The 25,208-nt window shown below is 55.1% G+C and overlaps 1 protein-coding gene across 3 annotated transcripts in view; it reads right to left on the reverse strand.

Moving 5' to 3' along the window:
- The window catches only part of GNB1L (guanine nucleotide binding protein (G protein), beta polypeptide 1-like), a 51,890-nt gene that overhangs the window by 9,348 nt on the left and 17,334 nt on the right, over window positions 1-25,208 (reverse strand). For 2 of the 3 annotated variants that reach the window (XM_005875533.2, XM_014547131.1), the window contains 5 exons: window positions 14,615-14,748; window positions 14,022-14,147; window positions 10,426-10,588; window positions 6,276-6,374; window positions 3,342-3,557 (listed from right to left, as the gene is read on the reverse strand). In XM_005875533.2, the coding sequence (XP_005875595.1) occupies window positions 3,342-3,557; window positions 6,276-6,374; window positions 10,426-10,588; window positions 14,022-14,147; window positions 14,615-14,727 (717 nt within the window). In that variant the 5' untranslated portion in view covers window positions 14,728-14,748. Of the gene's footprint in view, window positions 1-3,341; window positions 3,558-6,275; window positions 6,375-10,425; window positions 10,589-11,200; window positions 11,584-14,021; window positions 14,148-14,614; window positions 14,749-25,208 lie in introns of those variants that run through there. The other variant, XM_014547132.1, reaches the window with a different exon arrangement.

Genomic DNA, 25,208 nt, shown 5'->3' on the forward strand with positions numbered 1-25,208 from the left:
TCCGTCAGGGTCCTGTGGGCGCCCCGAACCTGCCCCACATGCCCTGCTGCCAACACTTCGGAGGGAAGCCCCCGCAGGGCCGAGGAGAGGGAGGGCAGTGGCCACGCAGCAGGGACACCTGGCCAGCCTCAGGCACAGTGAGGGGGGAGTGCGGTTAGTCTGCTTCCCAGTCCTGGCTGGTTGGGGTTGGGGGGGCCTCATTATTATTTAAAGGCCTAAAAATATTGCTGGCCGTAAATCAGCCCCTGCTTCAAGGCCGTGGGCCCTGCCCCAAGTGTGGGAAGAAGGAGCAGGTCTGTGCACCACCTGTGTCTGACGACAGAGGCCCGAGCTCCTGGTGGCGCCCTGGAAAGCCACCTTGGGAAGGCAGGTGAGCAGCCTGGCGTCACAGCGCGTCCTCAAGGCTGCAGCATCCTGATGCAGGTGACTGAGGACTCCTGGCCACTACCCCAGCCCTGGCCAAACCTGTCCTGGACCAGGCCCCTCCGGGGAGGATCCCTGGCCACCAGTGGCTCTCGCAGCGCATGACCTCAGGTGCCAGGAATGTGCACGCGGCGCGGCCGCCATCTGGTTCCCATTACCCACGCTCTGCTGCGGGAAACCTCATCTGCGTCTCCGCGCCCAGCGCCCGCCTGGGAGAGATTGATTTGGGCTCATTAGAGTCTTCAGCAGCAGGCCGAAAGGTGAGGCACATCTGTGCCCACGTGGCAGGGCCGGGCACAGCGCCCCAAGGGCCCTGGGGCAAGGACGCCTGTGGATGACGAGGGCCTGGGGCCCCCAGATGCTTCCTCCTCAGAGGCCTGCGCTGCCCAGCCCCGAAGTCTCCAGGGCCTCTGGGCCGAACCAACTTTGAAGGTGATGCCCAGCTGTCCTTGGGTGCTGTGGCGTGCTCAGCGGGAGGAGCCCTCTCCGGCTGAGCGAGGCCCCGGCCCAGGCACCGCCATCACGCCAACGACAGCCATCCTGCCGAGCCTGCTCACCGTCTGCTGGAACTTTCCAATTCATTAATAATGCCCTCTGCTTTAACTTTTCAATTCATCAGTACAGTAAAAGTTCATCTCTGGACTGCAACATGCCCCATAAATTTAAGTCTTAAGTTCCAGCAGCTGTTTCTCGAGGGAGCCAGGAGAGACCGGGCAGATCTGAGCCAGGAGGGCCCGTTCCCGGGACCCGGGACCTGGGAGCGCTGCAGCCTGGGCAGGGTCCTCAGGGAAGCTGCCTGAGTGGTCAGCTCTTGGAGAAGTCAGGCTGATGAAGTTCAAGGCGCAGTGGGGTGGAGCACTGGACTCCACAGTGAGTGGGTCTCTACAGGCTTGAGGAGCCGGAGGGGAGGGTGTGAGGGAGAACCCTGCTGCCCATGGAGGTGGGGAGGGCTCAGTCCTCAGCAAGGCTGACTCAACTGCTGAGGACCCAGCGCGTGGAGATGGAGCACCGGAGTGGCTCCGCTTCCTTCTGAAGACGGCCGCCATTGTTATGACCTTTACTCCCACCCCCGGCAGGTCCACAAGCTCAGCCCCCACTGCCTGGCCTGGCCCCACTGGGACACTCCCACCCCCGGCAGGTCCACAAGGGCCCTTCTCCAGGATGAAGGCACTCGAAGCTCAGCCCCCACTGCCTGGCCTGGCCCCACTGGGAGGCCTGTCTGACCCCCTTCCTTCAGGGCCTTGTGGCTCCCTGGGATGACAGAAGGATGGAGGGATGGTTGGACATTGGGAAGGGTGATGCCAAGGAAGTGTGAACATGTGACCTGTCCCCAAACATGACATGTGACCCCTCCTTCTCCTGTCTTGCTGGGCTCCGACCGCTGCTCCGCATGACTCACAGGGCTCGAGACAGACCCTCAGACCCCACCTGCAGAGTCACGGGGCAGCCTCACACCTGGGCAGTTGGCATGGTCCTACCCCTGCTGCCACCCACCACCTGCTCTGGTTCTAACCTTGGTTCTCCAGCAGGACTATTCCTTCTGGGATGCCAGTGGCCCCTTCAGCTGTAGCATGGGAGGGCACCTCCCAGTCTCACTCTACCGGACCTCAGTGTCTATCCTCAGACTTTTGCATCACTGCTCTCTTGGACACCCCCTCCTATCCTGGCTGTCCTCTCTCTGTCCTCTTGGGGTGACCTGGTGACAATGTCACACCCCCAGGTTACAGCCAGGGCGTGGTGACGCCTGCTGGGTGTCACAGTATGTTCTGATTTTCACCTGGGGCCCATCCCTTCCCCACCCCACCCATGTGTCTGAGGGGCCCAAGGGTGCCTCTTCCCCTTGCTGTGGGGGTCCGGTCTGGGCAACTATAAGGCAGGCTTGGTAGGCTGCTGGGCAAGGCTCCCCACCTGGAGAGGGGCCCTGATAGACACCTCTTCTCTGCCCTCCCATCTCTGGCGGGAAGCTGGACCACAGCCTTGCCGAGACAGCCCAGGACCTGCCCTGCAGCAGCCAGTGATGAAACCCAGTGAGGTCAGGAGCTGGGCTGCTGCTGCTACTGGAACCACCTGGAGTCCTGCTCCCCCCAGACATGGGTTCAGACTCCCTGGCTAATGGGGGCTCCTCGCCCACCCCCAGAAGCCAGTGTGCACCTAGGTGACCCTCTGGGGGCCAGGACGTATAGGACACACCCAGCAGCATCTCCTCCCCCATGGCCTGCAGCTCCTGGGACCTGCACCAGAGTGAGGCCTGGGTAGGAGGACTCCCACCCCCAAACTCCATCCCTCCCATCCCAAACAGGGCTGAGAAGTAGGCTAGGCCAACCCGTGCGGAGCACCAGGCACAGCCCAGACGGGGCCCCCAGGTGCTCCGCGAGGCCGGCTGGATGGCAAAGTCCACTGGACGTTGTGAGGGTCACTGGGACGTTAGGGGGAGGCTTTCAGCAACGCCCCACTCCACCCTGAGGCCTCACATCCCCTCCCCGCTGCCCGTGAGGAACGGCCTCCCTGGGGCCAGCTTGCAGACCGCCACCCGGGCGTGACTCCGTGGATTTCTCCACATTGGGCTATTTTTGTTTTTTGATTAATCAGTTCCTTGCTGACCAAATTCCTCTGAGTTTTTGCAAATGGGCTGGCGTACTTACTCCTGGACTCTACATGCCTTTTCTCTAGATGGACAAGACGTGACTGCTATTAACCCAGGGTCTGAGAGAAACCCAAACCATGTGAACGGTTCACAAACGCCCACGCCCCCTTCTTCCTGCGCGGGCCCCACAGACAGGCCCGCCTGCACCCCGCCTCGGAGTGATTAATTAGCCAGCGATCTGCAACAACTCCTCTTCATGCCTAAATATTGTTTCAGCCTATCAGACTGTTAGTGCAGAGCAGGATAAATGACACCTCGGGTCTGGCGCACTGACCTGCAGGGCCTGCTGCTCATCCAGGCTCCAGACAGCCAGCGCCTTCTCCGCGGAGCCTGAGACGCCCCTGGCCTTCTGGGAGTCAAAGTCAAGGCCCATGACGGGCTCTGTGTGGCAGGCGATTCGGCTGCACACCTTCCGCTCGGAGACATCCCACAGGGCCACCGATCCATCCTCATAGCCAGCCAGGAGGCACGGGCGGGGGCTGGAGTCAGTCTGCGGGGAACAGAACAGCAGTCAGCTCCTGAGGGGTCCTGGTGCGTCTTTGGGGACAAGGGACTCTAGAAATGAGCTGTCTCTCCTGCTGGCCTGGGGGTGGCCCAGCCAGGAGCTGTTTCCCGTGGTCTTCACACGGCAGTGACAGTGTGGAGGTTCCACACACCCTGATGGCTGATACCACTGGTACAGGACCTGCGCGGGCTGGTGTTGAGGCACCCCAGGGACTGGGACAGGAGGGCACGGAGCTTAGCACGCCCCCACCTAACACTGCCGTGCCGCTGTTCGCCAGCCGGGTCCTGCCAGGATCACAGGGTCCTTTCCACAGGCCTGAGACTCCCAACAACCCCTGGGCGGAGCCAGTCACCTGTCTACAACCACCAACCAAAGAAAATTGTGAGCTCTTTGTCAATGAAAAATGAACTTTCTGTGCTTTGTCAACGTCGCTGCGGAAGCCCCCCCCAATCCCGAGGCTGGGTGAGCCGCGGCGGCGCTGAGCTATTGTGATAAATGAGGGCACAGGTCAGAGGGCCCGCGCCCTGGGCAGACGCCTCGTTTATCTCGCCTCTGCATCAGCTCCAGAGAGCACTGCAGAACTCCAAGTCACCCTGGCACCGCGAGTGGCACACCAGGCTTGGTGCCCAGTCCCCAGACACTACCAACAGGAAACGCCTCCAGGACAGGTGCCCAGGTGGCTTCCGGGACAGAGGACACTCTGGCCGATGCCTTGTCTCTTCACTTGTCTCAGCAGCCCCCACCGAATGGCCTGGGCTTGGCCCCACTTGAGTGTGAGAAATCAGAGCACATCCCCTCCAGCTCTGACCCGGCCTGGCCTTCAGCCCTGATGGTCAACGGTGAGAAAGGGGGGCTGGTCAGCGAGGCTGCCTCCAGGGTCACCTGTGCCTCTGGGTTCTGAGCACCTCAACTAGTTCAGGGGCTACAGACCACTGACAGGGCAGCCAGAGCAGGCAGACTGGCCTGCAGGGGCTCACCCAGCCGTTGCCAAGGGGACCAAATGCTGAGCTCCAGCCTCTACTCCCCACCTGCCCTGCAGGCCTCTCCAGCTTCTTTCCCAGCATGCAGGGCTCCTGTGGGCCCCCCAGTGACAGACTGCCGGGAGGACACGCCCACAGTGCCAAGCTGACCTCCCTGGGCTGAGGACCTGAAGTTACTGTGAGGATTTGCTCCGTGACCCCTGGCCCGGAGGGACCCCAGCAGGCAGGCCCTGTCCATGGCACCTCGAGGTCCTGTGGGGAGCCCCCAGCTTGGGTGGGGCCCATTGCTCTGAAGGCTGGTGTGAATAACTCTGCATGAGGCTTGATTCTGATTCTGACATTTTACGTGATAATCACCATAGCAACGCAGGTCAGCCTCCTTGAGGAACAAATCGAGACTACATCTGAAAACTTCAGAGAAAAACGCCACTTCAGGCCATGCTGCCACACTCAGACAATAAACTGGAGCCTGGGCCTTCAGGTTTGGAGAGAAAAAGGGACGTTTAAGATGAACATAGAGTTTTCTTTTGTGTTGGATCCATATCAACTAACAAAAACGTGATTTGTCCTTCTGTCAACTATATTAATTACCTTAACAAGTTTGTACATCCCATTTCTACACATTTTTCTGCTGGAATTTTTACATGATTACGCAATGACAGCATTTCCAGGGAGTGGAGTGTGAGCGGATGTAGCCCCTGACGCCCTGCCCGGGGCCTGTGAGCGCCACACCACGCCCCGCAGCATCATGGCCTCGGGGGTATTTCCCACCAAGCGTCTGCCACGAACCTGCTGGCGCCAGGAGCTTTGTCACCCAGACGAGCGAGCCTTGGAGCCTCACCTCCTTACCCAGGATCCGGAATTCCAACTGGAAAGTCATCGGTTAAGAAACTACTGGAAGAAACCAACTGCTAGAAAGGCCAGGGAATCTTTCTGGTCCTGAGAGGGGCAAACGGCTTGGGGCAAGGTCTCTGGGGATGCTTATCCCATGAATCCTATTGGTCACGCAATCATCTCCAAGCTGCCTGAGCCCATCGGTCTAACTCTCAGGAAGAGTCCAAACAGGCATTGAGGCACGCGGGGGGCCCTCAGAAGGTGCTGGTGAACTGAAAACAGCTGAGAAAATGGCCTGAGCAGCACTCCTGAGATGGACACTGCTCAGTGACCTGCTTCCCACAGTCTCTGCAACGACCAAGATGCTACCCGGGATTCCTTCTAAGTGAACACACCAACCATTTGCTTTGCTGGGCCAAACACGAGTGACCCAAGGCATGGGTATGCCTACTGGGAGCCAGTGTTGACCTCTGACCTTTGGGGGACTGTGCCTCAAGGAAAGCCAGGGCCTCTGGTGAAGGTGGGCAGGCCCCGGAGAGGGGAGGGGAGGGTGGGGAGAGAGAAAAGGAGACCCACCCTGGGAGGGGGCCAGCTCAGCTGACCCAGCTGTCCCCCCTCACTACACTGGCAGGGGGTGCCCCCTACCCGCAGCCCAGCCTGCAGAGGAGAGCAGAAGCCCTGTGGCAGTTTGCAGGGGCATCCCTCGAAGCAGCAGGAGGGCGGCAGGGGCTGTCGGGGACGGAGGCTGTGGTGGAAGCGGCGTGCACAGGTTCTCCCGAGGGGCTAATTGCCCTGTTGGTTTGACGACAAACCGAATCCTGAATGGGGCATGATTCACGGCCCGGCAGGCGTGGCTGACAGGGCGTGGCTGGCGTGCACTGGGCCTTACCTGCCACAGCTCCAGGCACATGGGCATGCCTGGCTTGGCATCTGCCTCTGGCTTCAGGGTGCACACTGACGTCTTGGATGGCATCTCCAGAATCTGAATCTGACAGTAAGAAAACAAGTTGATTTGGGCCGGCGCCAAGTCGAGTCTGTTCTATACAAACAAGAGACTTTTAAGGCGATTAGCTAAGGCTGCTGCGAGTTTCTGTCTGCTCCCAGTAGGAACCTGGGAGCCCAGCCTAATTAGGCTGCACAGGCTCATGGGCTTGAGTGGTACGTACGAGCCTTGTGAAACAACGTGCGTGGCATCATTCCTGAGCGACCGTGGGCACGTCCCTCGAGTAGCATTCTACCCAGGGCAGCCTCCGGCCTCTCCCCAGCTTTACCTCCTCGCTGAGCAGGAGGCCTGGCTCACCCAGCACTGCTTGGGGCGGCCACTCTCCTGGCCTCTGCCTGCTTCCCTTTCCTGCTGTGGGTTTTACGGGAATGACTCTGCACTCTCAGCATATCTGATGGTACAGACTTGCGCAGGGACCACTTGGGGACCCGCCACCCAGCCTAGGAAATAACCACGACGTGCACCAGGGGAAGTTCTGTGTAGAGCCTGGCTCAGTGCCCGTGCCTCGACCCTGGGTGTCGTGGCTGTATTTTGTGTCACCTAGACAGCTCAGACTCGGGCTTGTCCACTGAGTTGGGCCAGGCTCTGTCCCGCATTGTTGGCAGGGGACAGCCAAAGCCAAAGGAGCAGGCTCAGGAGCTGGAGCCCCATAGACTGGAACTGGGCTCCCAGACATCTGCACCCCTCATGCCTCGGCTCCTCATCTGCCAAGCAGGGATTAGGGTGCCACTCCTGCAGGGCCACTGCTCCATGCTTGGGGGGTTCAGCCAGCCCTTAGCTCCCCATGCCCTGGTGAGAGCAGCTCCACCAACACCACAGCAACAATGGGCAGCCACTGTGGAGCCGCACATCATGCCCCGCCCACACAGAGGCATGCTCTGGTTTGCAGACAGGAGTGTGAGTTCAGAGGAGTCGAGGACGCTGAGGGGACAGCTGGCCTACTGTCTGATGCCCAGAACACAGAACCGCTAGCGGGGAGAACCAGGGTGAACTCGAGTTGTGCAAGCATGGCTGAGCTCTCGCTAACACGCACAGGAGAAGGGTCCAGGCCCCAGAGTTAAGTCCCGAGTCTGAGTTCCAGTTCTGCCACACGTGCGCTGGTGCCATGCCCGAGGGTGTCGTGGCCTGGTCCTCTCAGCTTCGAGGCCCTGCAATGCGCCCCACGCCTGCCTCTATGCTTGGGCGGCACATCCACAAGCTGGGGCTGTGGGTGTGCTCTGGGCAGGGCTCTCAATGGAAGCCTGCAAAGCGTCCTCGCCCCAGCACTGGTAGGAAGGGTGAGTCCTGGGGCCCCTGCTGGATGTGAACACGCGAGCGCACACACACTCACACACGCAGACACACAGGCTCTACACCAGGTGGATCGGCCCTCACTGCCCACGAAGGAGACAGAAAAGAACAGAAGTGACATGAACTGTGTTACGGTCATGAAATAAAGGGTGGCCAGAAAGAGGACCCTGGAGCAGCCAAGATGCCCGAGGAGGAGCTCTAGCAAAATGAAAAGAAATATAAGAAAGACGATGAGTGACAACCAAGACCCAGTGTGTGAGCCCGAAGTAAAAAGAAAACCGCGGAGAAAGGAGAGAGGGCTCTTGCAGCCCTTCTGTCTCTGTAGTGAGTGATACCAACTCAGGGACAGGCTCATCACCGGCAACAGAGCACCGGGCCAGGATGGCTCACCCAGGGCGGCGAGAGATGCTCTGCTCCATCCCCACGCCTTGCGCACCCAACACCGCACAGTGCAAAGCCGCAGGCTGTGGCCGAATGGCAGGGCCCCCTTGGCTGCTTCAGCGTCCCGGTGAGCTGGCCCACACTGCGCGGTGAGGCGTGGCCTGGAGAGACACTGACCACGCTGCTGGGGGCAGGGCACGTGATTTCCTACTCTGGACACTGTTCTATTTCCTGAATTATTCAGATTTCTTAAAAAGAGAGTTGTTCCTTTTGTCACCATATCAGGAGGACAGGCTGGTTTCAAGATGCTGAGTGGCTGGAGGGGGAGGAGCAGCCACAGGGAGAGGGATGTCGGAGGGAGCAGATGTCGCTCGACATGGTCTGCACAGGTCCACACCTTGCATGGCCGGGCACACAGGTCCACGGTCAGTGAGGGATGGCCCATCCTGGTCTTTGGGCTCGGGAGTCACCCAGCAAGTCTGCTCTGGTCAGGAGGGGAGGGGCTCAGGGGGAAACGTGGCAGCCCCGAGGCCTGAGCGGGGCGCCGTGGGAGGCAGCGCGGGGAAAGGAGAGCAAGGAGCCGTGGCCCAAGGACCAGGGCAGCCCCGTGGCCTGTGCCCAGAGCCTCCTGCAGACACTGGAGTGCTTTCCATCTGGCACTCAACCGCACCTTTTATTTCCAGAAGGAAAAATGTTGGTTTGAGCAAGTGTGGCCACCCAGACGGCCAAGTGGGGCAGGAGCACGTCCGCCCCCGGCATTGTCTGGGCACAGGCCAGCGATGCTTTTCCAGGGCCTCGTCCAGGCAGATTCCAGGTGGGAACATGGAAAATAACTATTTTCCCAGGATGTTCCAGGTCCCTGGACTGGCTGCTCCTGAAAAACACAGATGCTGCCAGAGCTGGGAGCCAGGAGGTGGGTTCAAACAGCCTCAAGCAGAAGGCACGAGTGGTCTTAGGGACCAGGCCCGGGAGAGGAGGGTGGGGGGTGGAGGGTGAGGGCAGGAGGAGGGACGAGAGCAGCCAGAAGTCCCGGGGTGGTGGAGGTGGAAGCCAGCACACAGCACCCTGGCCCCGGCGGGAGCTGGCTCGGCCCTGGGCCGTCTCTGCGTGCAGGGGGAAGGCTGGCTGCCCGGCTCCTGCCCTCCCGAAGGAAACACACCTCTCTCTTTTCACATTAATAAAACTTTTAACAGGTTTTTGGCAAATTGGCAAGAAAAGTGCATGTAGCTCTAATTGGTGATTTAAATGCCATCATGAACAAATAAATGCCTGTTCCTATCTCATTATTTATGAACTGAACCTGCTTGAAGACAAACGGCTCTTCTTGGGCGGGGGCCAAGCCTCCCGTGTGCACAGGCCGCAGGTCCCGGCCCAGCGCTGCCAGCCGAGCAGACTCCCTGGGAGAACACGGGAGTGGGCGGCAGGCAGAGGCTCCCACTCCCTCCCCGCCACCCGCTCCACCCGAGGCGGGACCCCACCTCTCCCCCATCCAATCACCACTTGTGGTTTCTTCCCCATTTCCCTTCAGCTCCCTCACAGCCACACCCTCCTCCTCTCCCAGGCTTCCCGATATCTGCCCCACGTGCTGGGCGCTGCTTCCCGTGGGGGATTCTGCCTCTTCTGTCCCCGGGCTGTGGACACCACTGTGCAGCCCGAGCAGTCCTTGCCACCACCAACCACTGCTGGCCGCTCTGGCATGAGCGCCATCTGACAGTGACCTCTGAGGCTCTGTCACACCCACCCCACCCTCCAGCCCCATCCTCTGACGCTCCCCTAATCACCTGTGTCCCTCCACACTGCAATCACCACCCAGTGCCAGCCCTTACCCCCAGACCCAACCCTACCCGAGGCCTCTCACGCCAGGGCCTGGTTCTGCTCCCCAAAAGGCTGCCCCTCCCCTGCTGCCCTGGCTCCCAGGCCCACTGCAACTTCACCAGGGCCTTGGTCTGCCTTCCACCACCTCCTGCTGGTCTGCTGGGGACTTCCCTGCACACATGCCTGCTCCTAAGTCCGCTGAGGACCTGTCTGGGTGTCTCCCCAGAACTCCTGATGGCCTCAGGCCTTGCCACTCGTCCATCTGCAGCGTGCTGGGTGCCTGGTCCTCCCAGAGACACCAGTCACCCCTGTGGGCCTCCTTCCTGACTTTCACCACCAGGAACATCTCACAGGTGACCAGACGAAGGCCCATCCTGAGGCCCCTGGAGCTGTACTCAGCAGACAGACCCAGACTTCCCACAGCTCCCCCGGTCCTGTGGAGAGCAGTGTTCCTGCAACCCAATGCTAAGGATGCCCATGCCCATGCCCATGTAGGGAAACTGAGTCTCCAGTGACTCGTGGACAAGGGGCTGGGCAGGCTGGTGCTCACCTCGTCGCTGCCTCCCCCAGGCACAGCCAGCATCCAGCGCTGCTGACCCCGGGCCAGGATGGAGCCCCTGCAGAAGCCCACGCTCTCCAGGCCCACGGAGTCCACGACGGCGTTTCTGCCCTCCGCCAGGTCCCACAGGCACAGCTTCAGGTCTCGGCCCTGACTGCCAAAACCAAGGAGAGACAGGCCGTGAGCCTCCCAGGTGAGCGGTCTGCACGTCCCACCTGGACAAATGCCGGCGTGCTGTGGCCAACCGGAGGCTGAAGGAAGGCAGCGGCCTTGCCAGAGGGGACCTCGGCTACCGCCAGATCATCGGCTGGGGAGCCCTGGCGGCCACAGGAGTCTGTGTCCAGACTGCTGTTCAAACGCCTGGGCATCTGGAGGACTAAGAATCACGCGGCACTCTGAAGGACGGGCTGACACTGAGGGAGACAGACGTGGCAGTGTCCTTAACACAAGACGAGCCAGCGCCTAATGCCAGACAGATAGGCTCACACACGGAGGGCATCTGACTCACGGTCAAGATGGCAGCCATGCCGTAAGCAAGGACCGGCCTGCTTTTAAGTAGCTTTTTATTCTGAATTTGTTTCGAACTCACAGATCAGTTGTGAGAACAGCAGGAAGACCTCCCACACCTCCTTCACCCGCCGCCTAATTGCTAACGCTGCACACATTCTGTCCTGGCCTGACGCCCGTCACCCCAGATAATCCTCACACAGGGACAGCCACACCCCGAGCTCCTTGGCCCAGGTGGCAGTGGGGGTGGGGCACGCACTGCACTGGGACGAGTGCAGCCTGTGCTCCCAAGCAGCCCAATGTGCTCGAACGTTCCATCTGTGGGTGCGGGATCCCCAGGAGGCCTGGCCGAGAGCCTTCTTCCATTTTACCTGCGGCAGGCCCCGGTGGACAACTCAGACCTCCATCCACAGTAGGACAGAAGTCACCTGGGAGCACACATCCAGGCAGCACCACCGGAGAAGCCGCCCAGTGCACTGCAGCCACGCGCCTTGGGGGATCCCACAAAGACAGAGCCGAGTGGAAAAGGTCAGATGCACAGGAAGCTGCTCTGGGTGACTCCACTTTTTAAAGTTAAGAACAACAACAAAAACAGACAAAATGGCCCTAACCGGTTTGGCTCAGTGGATAGAGCGCCGGCCTGCGGACTGAAGGGTCCCAGGTTCGATTCCGGTCAAGGGCATGTACCTTGGTTGCGGGCACATTCCCAGTAGAGGGTGTGCAGGAGGCAGCTGATCGATGTTTCTCTCTCATCGATGTTTCTAACTCTCTATCCCTCTCCCTTCCTCTCTGTAAAAAAGTTGTGGGCTCGATCCCCAGTGGGGGACGTGCAGGAGGCAGCCGATCCATGATTCTCTCCCATCATTGATATTTCTCTCTCTTCTCTCCCTGTAAAAAAAAATAAAAAAAAAATAAAAAAAAAAAATATATATATATTAAAAAAAAAATCAGACAAAATGAGTCTTCGCCTTTTGGAGGTGCATGTCCCGGTGATAAATGCAAGTGAGGCATGAGGGCTGCCTCCCGGGGACAGGCAGGGAGCAGGGCTGCAGAGCTCCGCGTCCTGCTGGGGCGCTTACACAGGTGTCCACTCTGTGATAGCACAACAGTCTGCAAACTCGCTCTCTGCACTCTTCTGTGAGTACGCTACAGCTCACAATGAAAGAGGCAGGAAACAGACCCGCACAGGTGTGTCCTCGAGCCTGTAGATGGGGCTGGGGGTGTCTGTGGAACTGCCCCTGGGCTCCCCGGAGCCCCTTGCACAGCCTGGCGAGGGCCGGGGCCTCTGGCTCCTCACTTTCTGTCCTCCAGACTCTCCTCGACATGAAAGCTCACTTTCCTCCCTCAAGAGCCACTTTGGAGAGACTTGACTTCCAAACACAGCTGGGTGCACAGCCTGTAGTGCAACATAAACGCACCTGCGCATTCCGAGCACCTGCACGGTCTGCGCTGTAGACCTCCTCCCCCGCAGGCCCCTGCCTGGAGGGGGGCTGCCGCAGGGCCATTACGACTGGAAGAAGAGGTGCCATCCTTACAGGTTACACCAGCAGCTGTCCACCCCGCACCGCGTTGGCCCAGATCTCCGTGGCCTGAAGCCTCAGAGCAAGGCGTCAGGTGCCCGAGCACTCACGGCCAGGGGTTCCCAGAAGACAGCCCAAGGTGCCTGGGCCCTAGAGAGCAGGAGGCCCAGAGGGCCTACACCTCGGCTGGAAATTCTGCAGGAACATTTGTAAATGGCAGCTCCTGGTACAAGTGACTTAGTGAGGTATTCAGACATGACACCTACTCTATTGTCAGGGAAAGGTGGAGACTGTGAGGGCCCTGTGTACCAAGTGCGGGCAGTGGCATCTAGGCCAGCTGGCCAGGGAGATGAGGCCCTGTGAGGGCTCTACAATCACACACGTCCAGGGCCACAGCCTCCAGGACACCTCTGGGTCACCTTCAGGGTGGTGGGAGCCACAGGAGTCTGGCATAACCGTGCTTTGTAGACCAGTGGAGGCCAGCAGGCCTCATCCTCTGGGGACCGGCTCCACAGCGCACAGACAGATGTCCAGGCTGAAGCCCAGAGCAGGAGAACAGACCAGTCCCGGAGCGTAGGGGCAGAGCGTCCAGGAGGCTGGCACTTTGATTTGGTAAATTCCTGGGCTGGGGCAGCAACTCCTGAGCAGGGGCAGACGTCAGTGCAGCCCAAGACAGTGGCCAGCTCTGGCAGCCAAGTAGGTACCCGGCTCCCTGCACATCTCCTGGTCTGTGCCCTGCCCCTCCCGCTCCCCATGGGAAGCAGGGAAGTCCCTTCCAACTTGCTGTCTCACCCACCTGCCCCTTCCTGTTGCTTCCTGGCCCAGCCCTCACCTGCAGTCCCCAGTCTGTCACCTCCACATGGCCACGGTGGCAGTGCCAGAACAGAACCACTCCCCACTCCGCTGCCCAGCCTCCAGGCCCTCATGGCCCCTGTGACACTCCCAGCTGGGCCCACCATAGCCTCAGCAAACCCACTCTCCTCCACTGGGAGCGCCAGGCTGCCCTCACTCCTGCCACTTCCTGCTGAGCCCTCGCTAGCCAGCCCTGAGTGCCCGGACATGGGCATGTGTGTGGTGCTCCCAGTGCCCCTGGAGGTGGCCACACCGGGTTGTGGAGCGTCTCTCTGACCAGCCTGGTGAGCTTAGGCTCAGGCTCTGAGGGCTGCCCTGGCGACCCGTCTTCGCCACCTTGCAGGAAGGTGGCTGCATGGCCAGGGATACAACCACCCAGGGCCTACAGGAGGGAAGCGAAGCTCCTCCAACGAGGGGCCTCGAGTTCAGCCTCGGGACCCCAGCTCCCATCACTGGGGAGCTGCAGCAGGCCCGGCAGGCTCTGCTCAGCCACTGGCGGCTGGGGCTATGGACAGAGCGGTCCTATATGGTCATGAGGCCCTTCTTAGTGAGCACCAGCCGGGACAGCACCCAGCACACCCCAGACACACTGCCTCAGGATGGGCTGAGAGCAGGGGTCACCCCCTATTCTGCTGTTGGGGGTGGGGCAGCTGAGCGGCTAGGGGAGGCTGCACAGCTGGCTCCTTCGGGACTGCCACTGAGACATACCTGAGGAGCTGCTGTCCCTGGGGCAGTGTCTGCAGCCAGATCACACACTGACCCCCGTGCCCGTCCAGGGTGGCGATCGCCCTCCGTGTCTGCAGGCTCCAGATGTGCACCAGCCCACTCAGGGACCTGTTCAGACGAGTGCAGGGCAGGGTCGGGAGGAGGTGGCGGAGGAGGTGGCCATGCCCAGCATGCTCCCCAGGGCCCGTCTGGTGGGCCAGGGTTCCAGCTGCCTGAGCCTTCAGTTTAGGTGACCGCTCTGAACAGGAACTAAGGGTAAAAGGGGCACATGCTCTTCTTCCAAGGGGGCCTCGAGGGCCCCTCAGGCAGAGCCTGCCTCTCAGCAGAGGGAGGGAGGGCTGCCGTTGACAGTGCAAACTGGATGGCACCTGTAACAGGATGGGCGTGTGTCCCTGCCTCCCCCAAGGGGGTGAGGCCCAAGGGGACAGAATGTCGAGTGGCTCTAAAAGTGTGCCCGGGTGACAGGCAGCCTGAGCGGCTCAGCAGGACCCCCAAGCAAGCGCCAGGCTCATTGCTGGCCCCGAAAACTTCACCCTGGGCTCGCCCCCGGGGACGGGCCAGCAGCAGCTACTCACCCTGAGAGGAGAAGCTGGTGCCCCTGCTCCTGGGCTCCTCCCCAGAAATGCAGCGCATGCACCGCCGACTGGGTGCCCCGGAGGACAAACTGGGGGTCTGGTGGGGCCGCCATGCTGGGCGGGGCTGCAGCCACCTGGGGACCGAGGGAGGGCAAGTGAGTGACCCACCTTCCCCCTTCAGAAAGGCAGTGGGAGGCCTCCCTGGATGCTGCCCACCCGTCTTCCATCTGCTACGGCCTCTGCACCCAAGTGGAACCACCCTAGTCCCAACATGGGCACAGCAGGGGCCACAGCCTCTTTCAGCCACACTTGCCCGGCACAGGGCCCTCCGCTGGTCTCCAGGAACTCCAGTCCACACCAGCTACACCTTCTGGCTGCCTGGCTCCCACTGGCCACTGTAGCGCCGTCCCACTTGGGCCAGGCAGGTCCTCCTCGCCCGGACTCCAGGCCTGGCTGAGTCCTGCTTCTGACCAGGCCTCACTCCAGTTTCTCTCTCAGGGAGCCCACCCCAACCGGCCCTCCCAGAGAATTCAGTGAGCGCGAGGGCCCTGGGTGCCAAACGGTGAGCAGGACCAGAAGATGGGGAGGAACCACGTCCTCCTCTGCGTCTGCGCTGCAAATGCTGCCCGCTGGGTCCCGGGCCTGAACACCCACAGCTGCTCATTGCCGCTGCCATCCTTCAAGCAGGCAGCACCCTTTACTGCCGGGGAAGGAACAGCTTCGTGAGCGGCCCTGGGAGCCTGAGGCTCAGGCCTGCCCGCAGCCAGAAGGCGCAGAGGGGCCGGCGCAGCAGTGTGCAGGCGGGCGGTGTGTGAACCACCTTGCCCCTACCCAGGAGGCTGCTATCACAGATGAGAGGCCCTTCCTCATGTCACTGGTCCTGAGTTTAAGGCCTGTGGGGCCCACTCACCCCAAGGAGAATCCGCCCAGTGTCCCCACTGAGGCCCCCCCCCCCCAGCACTCAATCCTGCAGAGGCCCTGGGAGCCTGTGTCCTCTCATGCCACCTCAGTCCCACAGGCAGCAAGCGACTCAACAGTGCAGGGGTGGCTGCTCTCAATAGGTGTGTGTTTGGGGGGGGCAGGGGGGCAGAACCAGAAGTGACATGCTCCAACTGTCAGGGGACACATCTGTCTGCCCGCAAGCCCGGCTGGGCTGAGGATGCGAGGCTCTGGGACAGCTCCCAGCCCACCCACCTCCAGCCTGCACACAGGGCAGGAAGCGGCCACGTGCCCAACCACTATGGCAGCCACGGTCACCCGAGGAACCGGACTGGAAGGCTTCCTCCAGGAAGAAGCCTTGGCCCAGGAGGTTGATGCCAGGGCTTGGAGGGGGTTCCAGGCCTAGGACAGAGGCCGAGGAGGGGCTGCAGGCTGAAGCTGGGCACATGCACGGGCAGCAGAGGCAGGAGAGGTGTGGGCGCTGGTCCAGGCCACTTTAGCCGTGCCCTCAACCACCAAGCCCTGCACCTCCTCTCCTTAAAAGCATCCCAGGCCCTTTCCTTCTGGTCTAGCTTCAGAAGAGAGCAAGAGCAGTGTGACTGGAAAACACCTAAGAAATGCCACTGTTGAAGCAGCTGGGGACCCCAGGGGACTCTAGGTCACCCGAGAGCAGAGGGTGAGCAGCAGCCAGAGCCTGGAGACCACAGGGACTGTGCAGGAGAGTGGGGAGCACCAGGACACAGAGACCGGTGGTAGGCCACTGCCGGCGCCCAGGCCCCCTGAGGTCTGGCTGCCATGAAGCAAGTGCAAGTAGGGTTGGGTCCTAGATCCTAAAAGATCAGAGCGATACTACAGAGCCAGGCCCAGGAAGGGGTGGCCCCAGCCTCTGGCCCCAGGGCAGAGAGTCACCCTGACTGGCCACTCTACCACTAGATCACGGGGTTTCAAAGAGAAGGAGGGGTTCCCTGGGAACATGCTTTACAAATGGCCAAGTGTGTATCTGTTTCTCTCCCTCTAAATTTTCCCCACCTTTGGCTAAAGGCCAACGGACTCTCCCCAAACACAAGAACAGCCTCCAGCCGGGAGCAAAGGGACCCAATCCTATAACCTCATCTGCTCACAACCCACGGCCTCTGCTCTGGACGGGACCGGTAAGCCACCTAAGATGCTGCCAGGCCAGGGCTGCAAACCCTGCAGGGCTATCCTGGGCAGGCTGACTGGGTGGACAGGTTCCGAGGAACAGCTGTTGGGCCCTCAGAAAGCACTGCTTGTCTGGGCTGTGCCTACCCCATAAGAGCAGCTGGTCAGCAGCCGGCACAGGGTTGCTGGGCCCCAGGTTTGGAGAAACCCAAGAATGCAGAGCCTGCTCAAGCACCTCAACCCAGCAGAAAAGCCCCAATTCAGGTTGGGGAGGCACCCCACCACTTAGTCCAAGCCACAGAGTCCAACAGGCCACCTTTGCAGGCTCCCACTGTGCAGTCCTGCATGTACACTCCCACCTGGTTCATGCTCACATATACACGCACAGGTGCTCACACACACACACCTACACATATACATGCACATGCTCATGGACACACACAGGCATGTGCTTACATGCATGCACACACACATACACACGCTGTGCCAGCTGAAGCCCAGCCCACACTTGCCACCTGCCTGGGGCCAGAAAGGAGTTTCCAGAACCTCACCAGCACAAGGCTCGCTCTGAGGTGATGAAATCAAGTTCTCCTCTATTGTTTCCCCAGCAGTTCAGGGAACAAACCCGTCACGTTGTTACAACAACCAAATGCTCAGGCCAAAATGATGCATCGGCAATTAAGGGCTCCATCATTTCAAGCAATTAAAATAAATGCTTTATTTGAAAACTAATTAATTCTAGCTACATATTTTTCCCATGACAATATCCTATGATTGCTTGATTTATGACATCTAATTATTCTTTATTAATCTAATTGAGAATAATCGCATTATCCTATCTCCCCTGGCACCAGCGGCCCGGAGCGGAGGCCGCAGCCCTTGCGCAAGGTTGATGTGCGATATGGCCACCGCCGCTGCCTCCGTTCCCTGTTCTATCAGTTGTCTCTCCCTCCCGGAGGGCAAAGGAACATGAAACTTAATCCACCGAGCACAACGTCGGATTCTGCCTGCTCTTCAAGATGTCAAAGCGAGACACACATTCTTTTAAAAATTAAAAAGACAATCTGACACAATTTGCACAACTCTGACAGCCTTTCCAACTGATGCTACAAATGCCCCCAGAAGCCCTGCAGGCCCTCAGCCCACAGACGAACAATGACAGCGTCCCCTTGTGTCCCCTCAGTGGCAACAGCCTGGCAGGCTTATCTCCAGGAGAGGGGAAGGGAGCCTGTCCCCAGGCGTGGGGAGCAGTGGGTGGCTGAGCCGAACCCAGCACTCACCCTCCCACTGAGGTCACATGCCTTGGGCAGGCCCAGCAGCCACAGGGGTTCACGGACGCCCCTCATGGTGGAGGCAGGAGCATGTACCCCACCAACCGGGTGCTGCTGGAAACCTGCCCCAGCCCCGGGGGCTGCATCAGCAGGCAGAACCCATGCAACTCAAGAGGCAGAGGAAAAGGTGCTAGAGGAGGGGCTGGTGCCCGGAGACCACAGGTCCCACCTGACGTTCTTGGGCTACTGGGGGTTCATAACTCTGTGTACCCCGTGGTCTGCTCCACCAATAGATTGCAGGACTGCCTTGGGCACCTGCCCTACACTCAGTCATGGGGCCCTTTCCTTTTATTGCAATAGAACCACTGTTCCGTGAAGAAGCCTGGAAATCAAGACAGAACACCACAAGTGAGCCAACGTGGAGGAGCCACCATCCGGAGATGCTGGGCATTGCCCCAGCCCACTGGGTCCTGCCTCACTGCCTGTGTGTGCGTGAGAGGGCAAGGGCAGGCAGAATGGGATTCTGGAAGTAGCTCAAACAGGAACCCCACGCCCGCATGAGTGGCAGACAAGGGCACAGAACCTTTAGCAGGCCCTAAGACCCTGAGCGTTCCATAGCCAGCTCGGACTAGGGAGGCACCGCTTTCTAGCAGTATGAAGGTCCCGACTGGCCCTCTCTGCAATAAAGCAAATTAAAATGCTGATAACATTAAAAAACAAAATCGTCAATACATCACTAAGTTGTTTTCCAAAAAGTCTGGAACCTTCAGAGGCCAAACACTAAGTAAAAGTCAAATCTAATGAGGTCTGTGGAGTCTGCAGCTGGCTCCTGCCCTGAGGGCATTTGCTGTACCAGTGACCTAGAGTTTGAGCTCTCAAGGCCTCCGGGCCCACAAAAGACAAAACTCCCAAGGTTAGTTATGTCAAAGGAGCATCCGCATAAAGATGAGACCCCACAGGGCAATATTCTCAGTGTTAGACTGAAACAGAACTAAAGCTGCACCCAGAGGTGCCAGGACAAAGCCAGCCCTCAGGGTTCAACCCTAATTCATACCACCGTGGGAGGTCCTCAAAACTTCAGTCTGTGCCCTGACCAGTTTGGCTCAGTGGATAGAGCATCGGCCTGCGGACCAAAGGGTCCCAGGTTCGATTCCAGTCAAGGGCATGTACCTTGGTTGCGGGCATGTCCTCAGTGGGGGGGGTGCAGGAGGCAGCTGATCGATGTTTTCTCTCTCATCGATGTTTTTAACTCTCTATCCCTCTCCCTTCCTCTCTATAAAAAATCAATAAAATATATTTTTTTTAAAAACTTCAGTCTGTGAAGTTTCTCAGAAGGAGCCCACCTTCAACTCAGACCTCAATGAACTCATAGACACAGCCCTACAAAATGCAGGCTTATAGTCAAAACTCATAAAAATAGCCCTAGCCCGTTTGGCTCAGTGGATAGAGCATCAGCAATGGGGACTGAATCGTCCCGGGTTCGATTCCAGTCAAGATCACATGCCTGGGTTGTGGCTTGATCCCCAGTAGGGGGCATGCAGGAGGCAGCCAATCAATGATTCTCTCTCATCATTGATGTTTCTAATCTCTCTCTCCCTGTCCCTTCCTCTCTGAAATTAATAAATGTATATTTTAAAAAAAACAACAACTAATAAAAATAAATAAGGAAACATGGCACCATGAGTGAGAGCCAACAGAAACAACAGGAAGCAGAACTAGACCCCCCAGAGCAAAGCATTCAGGTATATTTAAAATAAGACTGCTTAATGGTTTAAAAGAAAAAGAAGGAGCTAAAACTACAAGTAGAGAGCAAGAGACTATAAGAACCACCAATCAGATTTGAAAAAGGACCCAACTGGGTAAAAAGGTAGTTGGGGAACAGGTGATTTGCATAGTGCCAAGGTATTACTCTTCTGGTTATTAACTAATCACAAAAGGAAAAGATTCCTTTACAATGGAGACATCTGGCTCTCACCACCTTCACCATCTGATCAAAACTGGCACTGCCAACAGTAAACAAACTGACATCACTGATCGCCTGAGGTGATGCACGAAGACATGGCGCCATCCTCGCACGTCCATGCCAACAACATGCAGGAAACAAGCAGACACATCCAGATGATGGGACTAGACAACTAGCTTGGACTTATCAAAAGGTCACGGTCAAGAAAAACAACAATAGCAAAAAGCCGGGCAACTCTTCTAAGTTAAGAGACTTAGGAGCCATCACAATCAGAGGCAGCATGGGAATCATGATTAGGTCCTGGATCAAAAAGGGGGACTACACGCCGGTTCGATTCCCGGTCAGGGCACATGCCCAGGTTGCAGGCTCGATCCCCAGGAGGGGGCGTGTAGCAGGCAGCCAATTGATGATGTTCCTCTCTCACAGAGGTTTCTATCTCTCTATCCCACTCCCTTCCTCTCTCTCTCTAAAAAAAAAAAAAAAAAAATTAAATAGGGGGGAACCCACAGAGAAACTGCTTGGGACAATTGAGGAAATCTGACTATGGACTGCAGATAATATGGAATTTTGTTAATTTTCTTGGGAAGGGTAATGGTGTTTTATGTAGAAGAATGTCCTTATTCCTATGCTACAGTATTTTTGAGGTGAAATGTCACGATGTCTGCAATCTGTTGCAAATGTTTCAGAAAAAAATTTCTTTATTTCTATGTACATATAAGTACATGGGCAGAGCGGTAAAGCAAATGTGGGAAAATGCTAACAATTGGTGATCACAGGTGAAGGATACATAGGTATTCATTATATACTATACTTGTAACATTTCTGCAGGTTTAATAATATAAAAGCACACTAGTGGCGGGGGAGGGATAAACATCACACACATCAATACCATAAAAAAGCCCTGGCTAGTGTTTCCCAGTAGTTAGAGCACCAGCCTGCACACCACAGGGTCATGGGTTCGATTCCCAGTCAAGGGCACATACCTGGGTTGCAGATTCAATCCCTGGCCCTGGTTGGGGCTCATGCAGGAGGCAACCAATCAATGTGTCTCTCTCACTTCGATGTTTCTCTCCCTCCCTCCTCTTCTATGTCTCTTTCTCCCCCCTCCGTCCCACCCTTCTTCCCTTCCACTCTCTAAAAAAACCAATGGGGGAAAAATAAATTTTTTTAAATACCATAAAAAAAGAAAACACCAAAAAGAAAAAAATGATCAAACGACTTGAACAGATATTTCACAAGAAACATAAGTGGCTGATAAACATATGAAAAGATGTTTAACCTAATTAATAATCTTAGAAATGCCTGTCAAAACTGCCATGTGACATAACTACACTTCCAGCAAATTAGTAAAAAATTAAACAGTCTGTCAAATGTTGACCAAGATGTGGGACAACTGGAACCCCCTACCAAGCTAGAGGGAGCATAAACTGATACAATCTGTTTCAAAAACAATCTGGGACTATTTTGCATACTATATGACTCAGCAACCCCACTCTTAGATAAACATCCTAAAGAAATTCTCACACATGTACACAAAGAGATTTGTACAAGAGTGTTTATAGCAGTATTGTGTATAGTAAAAAAAAACCCAAAAAACTAGAAACAATCCAAATGGCCATCATCTGCAGAATGCGATAAATGTGGTACATTCATACAATAGAACACTCCACAAAACTGAAAATGGATAAACTCCAATATCACACAGATGAAGCTCAAAATCACAATTCTCATCAAGAGACAGTAAAGAAGTAAAAACCAGGCTACAAAATGACAATAACAAAAATAAGGCTTCAGGCAGGGAGAAAATACTCACAAAAATACATTTGATAAAGAACTCATACTCAGAATATAAAAACCAATAAAAAACAAAATGTTAAAGTTATTCCAAAAGGCTAAAATTACTAGTAGATAGTTATATCAGGCAAATGGAAACAGTAAGAAAGCAGAGATTGAAATACTGATATCAACAAAGTTGCATTCTAGCCAAAAAGCATTAAATTTGACAAAGCCAGACACTTTCTAATACTAAAAGCTGAAATTCACAATGGATATATGACACTTATAAATATCTATGTACTAAACAGAGGTACCACCTATATAAAGCAAAACTACAGGAGGTGCAAGGAGTCAGAAAAACTCACTAATGGCTCTTAGGACAAGCCAGGTCCAGTAGATAATAGTAAGGAGAGAGAAGACTCAACAGGAAAGATATTGTGGATCTATATGGAACTTTACACAGATGAGAGACTAAAGCTTCTTCTCAAATGCACATGAACATGTGTAAAAACTGACTGTAGCCCTAGCCGATTTGGCTCAAATAGAGCATCGGCCTGCAGACTGAAGGGTCCCAGGTTCAATTCCGGTCAAGGGCACATACCTAGGTGGCAAGCTCGATCTCTGGCCCTGGTCGGGGTGCAAGCAGGAGACAACCAATCAATTTGTCTCTCTCATCAATGATGTTTCTATCTCTCCCCCTCTTCCTTCCTCTCTGAAATCAATAAAAATACATAATTTTTTAAAACCACTGATTGTATATTGGGTGTCACAAAGCAAACATTGGCTCAGTAAATAAAGTGTCGTCCTGTGGGTTGAAGGGTTCCAGGTTTGATTCCGGTCAAGGGCATGTACCTTGGTTGCAGGCTCCTCCCCGGCCCAGGCCCTGGTCAGGGGTCCATGCAGGAGGCAACCAAACGATGTGTTTCTCTCACACTGAGCCCTGGTCAGGGGTCCATGCAGGAGGCAACCAAATGATGTGTTTCTCTCACATCGATACTTCTGTCTTTCTCTCTCTCTTCCACTCTCTCTAAAATCAATGGAAAAACAACCTCGAGTGAGGATTAAAAAACAAAAAGGAACATTGGTAAGCTCCATAAATATGAAATATAATAAACAATATCCTATAACTATAGTGCAATTAAACCAGAGATTAACAAAATAAAACCCAAAAGATCCTTGCAACTAAAAATTTTAAACCATATTTATTAAATGAATTTTAGGTGAAAGGGGAAAAATTTAAACCACAAATTTTAAAAACAATGCAAAACACCTAATTTCTGTACAAAGAAAAAGCCTAAAGGATGGGAGAGGAAATCCCTGACGGTTTGTTTGTCTCTTCCCTCTTGGTGCTGTCGCAGCGATGGGCCCTAGACAGGGAGCTGCATGGAAGAGGTGACTCTGTGAGAAACCCCTGTCTTTCTGGCCTGAGTAATCAAGGGGACCCAGGATGAACTGTGGGTGGAAGGTGTGTGTGTGGCGGGGGGTGCGGGGCGGGGGGGAACTGAAGAGAGGGCAGAGATAAAGAAAAGGTCCCTTAATTTTGTGAAGGAAGCCACAAAAGTCCCAGGCTCATTCCTGAGTTGCACATGCCTGGGACAGGCCCAAAGCAGGACCAGCTTTAAGATGTGGACTAAGATTTAAACCACCACCCAAATCTCAGACAGACCCCCAGGTGGCTGATGTGTGGGACAGACCCAAAGCAGCATCTCAAAAGCTTTGAAAATGGAAATGAGATGAACACCATAGTCCATGGAGGGCAAGACAGAACTTGTGATACAAAGCTAACTGGGTTGACTACCTGCTAACCCAAAACCCAACATTCTCCAAAGGACCCAACATAATACTCAATCCAGGATATGTCTAGGATACAATACAAAATTATTCAACATTCCAAGAACCAGAAAATGACGCCAATTCTCAAGGGAAAAAAACAACTTACAGATGCCAGCCTTGATGATTCAGATGCTGGAAATATCAGATAAGGATTTTAAAACAGCTTTCATGATTAAGCTCTATGAAGCAAAGTAAATACACTTGAACTTAATGGAAGAAAAGTTTTCAGCAGAGATATAAGAATTATTTTTTAAAGGAAATTTCAGAACTGAATAATAAAATATCTGAAACCAAAAAAATTAATAATTGAATGGGAGATGACAAAGGAAAAAGTCAATGAACATGAAGACTGACCAATAGAAATTATCTAATATAAGGTCAAAAAGATTACAATAAGTACAGCATCCAGGATTTGTGGAAATAATAGTAAAAGGTCTGACATTCATGTTATTGGAGTGTGAGAAGAAGAGAAAGAGATTGAAGTACAAAAATTACTTTAATAGTGCCTGAAATTTCACAAAATTGGGAAAAGAAAACTGTACAGATTCAAGAACTCAAATGAATAAGAAGCAAGATAAAGCCACACTCAAACACAAATGATAAAAAAAATATCTTGACAGTAACAACAAATTATACATAAGGAAATAATAATTTAAATGAGTGTGGATTTCTCATCAGAAAATGTGGAAGCCAGAAGACAGCAGACACCTTTAAAGTAATGAAAGAAAAGAACTTTATATCCAGCATATGGTCCTTTGTGAATGAAGGCAAAATAAAAATATTCTCAGATGAGAAAAACCGACTAGAATTTGCCAGATGTGCTCCAAAAGATATACTAAAGGAAGTGCTACAGCTCAAAAGAAATGATAATCAGAAAGAAATGTGGAATTTCAAAACAGTAGAGTAAAAGAAATGGTAAATATCTGGGCAAACATAAAATACAAGTTTTCACCTCTTAAGTGAACATGTATATTGTTAAAATTATAACACTGGTGGGTTTTTCAATATAACAGCTATAACATGAAGGTGGAAGAGTAAGGGACCCATATGGTTGTAAGGCTACTATATTTTCTTGAAATAAATAAAAAAAATTAACCCTAAGAAGACTGTCAATGGTTAAGTATGTACACTGTAATCCCTAGAGCAAACATTAAAAACATATTATGTAACAGAAAATGGCATAGCCACAAGACCAATAGAAAAATTTAAACAGACTATTTGAAAATACCCAAGTAATCCAAAAGGCAGAAGAGGGGATAGCGCTGGTCTGCATGGCTCAGTGGTTAGAGTGTCTGCCTGAGCACCGAAGGGTCTCAGGTTCTATTCCCAGTCAAGGTCACATACCTGGTTTGCAGGTTATATCCCGGGCCCCAGTCAGGGTGCATGTGAGAGACAACCAATCGATGTGTCTCTCTCTCACATCGATATTTCTCTCTATCCCTTCCCCCTCCCTTCTACTCTCTCTAAAAATCAATCACAAAAGCCCTAGCCAGCCCTAACCGGTTTGGCTCAGTGGACAGAGCATCAGCCTGCAGACTCAAGGGTCCCAGGTTCGATTCTAGTCAAGGGCATGTGCCTTGGTTGCGGGCACATCCCCAGTGGGGAGTGTGCAGGAAGCAGCTGATTGAGGTTTCTAACTCTATTCCTCTACCTTCCTCTCTGTAAAAAATCA

This window comes from Myotis brandtii, unplaced genomic scaffold (assembly GCF_000412655.1).
Source record: "Myotis brandtii unplaced genomic scaffold, ASM41265v1 scaffold463, whole genome shotgun sequence".
Lineage (NCBI taxonomy): Eukaryota > Metazoa > Chordata > Mammalia > Chiroptera > Vespertilionidae > Myotis > Myotis brandtii.